The 1,461-nt window shown below is 50.7% G+C and overlaps 1 protein-coding gene across 1 annotated transcript in view; it reads right to left on the bottom strand.

Annotated features, from left to right (window-relative positions):
• Positions 1-844: 844 nt before the first annotated feature.
• eif2s3 (eukaryotic translation initiation factor 2, subunit 3 gamma) overlaps positions 845-1,461 on the bottom strand; it is an 8,010-nt gene continuing 7,393 nt past the window's right edge. The window contains exon 12 of the mRNA XM_034861709.1: positions 845-1,338. Within this exon, the coding sequence (XP_034717600.1) occupies positions 1,275-1,338 (64 nt within the window). The 3' untranslated portion in view covers positions 845-1,274. The remainder of the gene's footprint in view (positions 1,339-1,461) is intronic.

Below are 1,461 nucleotides of genomic sequence, written 5' to 3'. Positions count from 1 at the left end.
AAAAAAAAAAAAAAAAAGAATAAACGTCGGGCTGTAAACGGGTTTGGGCTTTTAAAAAGCCGCCAATCAGGGCGCCCAGATAGCTCAGCTGTATATAGAGGTTACTCCTGGAGGCAGCGGGCCAGGGTTAGACTCCGACCTGCGTCCCTTTGCTGCAGGTCATCCTCCCCTCTTTCATCTCTCTCTCTCCCTCCCTCTCCCCTCTTTCATCTCTCTCTCTCCCTCTCCCCCTCTCTCTCCCTCCTCTTTCATATCTTCAGCTGCCCTGTCAAGGCCTGAAAATGCCCCCAAAAAATAACTTAAAAAACAAGCTGTCAATCAAAATGCACCGGGCTGAATTCTGTCGGCTCGGGCCTCGTTTGGCTCAACTTTAAGTCCTGATAACAGCTTCTGTCTGTCTGTCTGTCTCCCTCCCTTTCTGTCTCTCTGTCCGTCTGTCTGTCTGTCTCTGTCTCTCTCTTTCTGTCCGTCTGTCTCTCTCTCTCTCTGTCTGTTTGTCTCCGTCTGTCTCTCTGTCTCTCTCTGTCCGTCTGTCTGTTTGTCTCTGTCTCTCTGTCCGACTGTCTCTCTCTCTCTGTCTGTTTGTCTCCGTCTGTCTGTCTCTCTCTCTCTCTGTCCGTCTGTCTGTCTGTCTTTCTCTGTCTGCCTGTCTGTCTCTGTGTGTCTCTCTCTCTCTCTCTGTCCGTCTGTCTGTCTGTCTGTCCGTCTGTCTGTCTCTCTGTCCGTCTGTCTGTCTGCCTGTCTGTCTGCCTGTCTGTCTCTCTCTCTGTCTGTCCGTCTGTCTCTCTCTGTCTGCCTGTCTGTCTCTGAACTGCAACACAATGAAAGCTGACACACAGACGAGCACATTTCTTCCAAATGTATTTTATTAGATCTGACTGAAATCTGCGGACAGTACGGGATCACGTCTGTACTGAATGAACGTCCAGGTCTTGCTTTGCACGTGGCTGAATGTGAACCTCCTGTGCAGGGTTGTTATGATAGTCTAAAGCCCCCCCCCCCCCCCCCCCCCCCCTCTCTTCTTCTTCCGCAGTAGATAAAAACAGCTGAAAAGGCCGACCTCGACCTAATCTGACCTCCGCATGTCGCTGCTGAGGAATACGAGCAGAGGGAGGAGGCATCTTTAAATCACCGATGTGTCCTGTCGCGTTCCCTTCCTTCCTCCTTGTGGGAGAGAAAAAATTAAAAAACAAAAAAAAAGCCAAAACAAAAGGCCAAGAAGAAGAGTGATGGTGGTGGTGATGTCCAGCTGACGGCGGCGTCTTCTTCTCTCCTCAGTCGTCGTCCACGGTGGGTGTGATGGTCACGCCCCTCCTGATCTGCCCCCATCCAATCAGACTGAGGAAGGAAAAGGAGACGAGCCAATCAGACAACAATGTGACAACTGTTTAAGGGGAGACACCGCAGGTGAGTGGGGGGGTAGAAATAGATATCCCCATTTTATATAGACCTTAGTGGTCC

The sequence above is a fragment of the Etheostoma cragini genome, chromosome 22, assembly GCF_013103735.1.
Source record: "Etheostoma cragini isolate CJK2018 chromosome 22, CSU_Ecrag_1.0, whole genome shotgun sequence".
NCBI classification, from domain to species: Eukaryota; Metazoa; Chordata; class Actinopteri; order Perciformes; family Percidae; genus Etheostoma; species Etheostoma cragini.
Note: the sequence above shows the minus strand (reverse complement) of the source record. Positions and strands in the feature narration are given on the sequence as shown.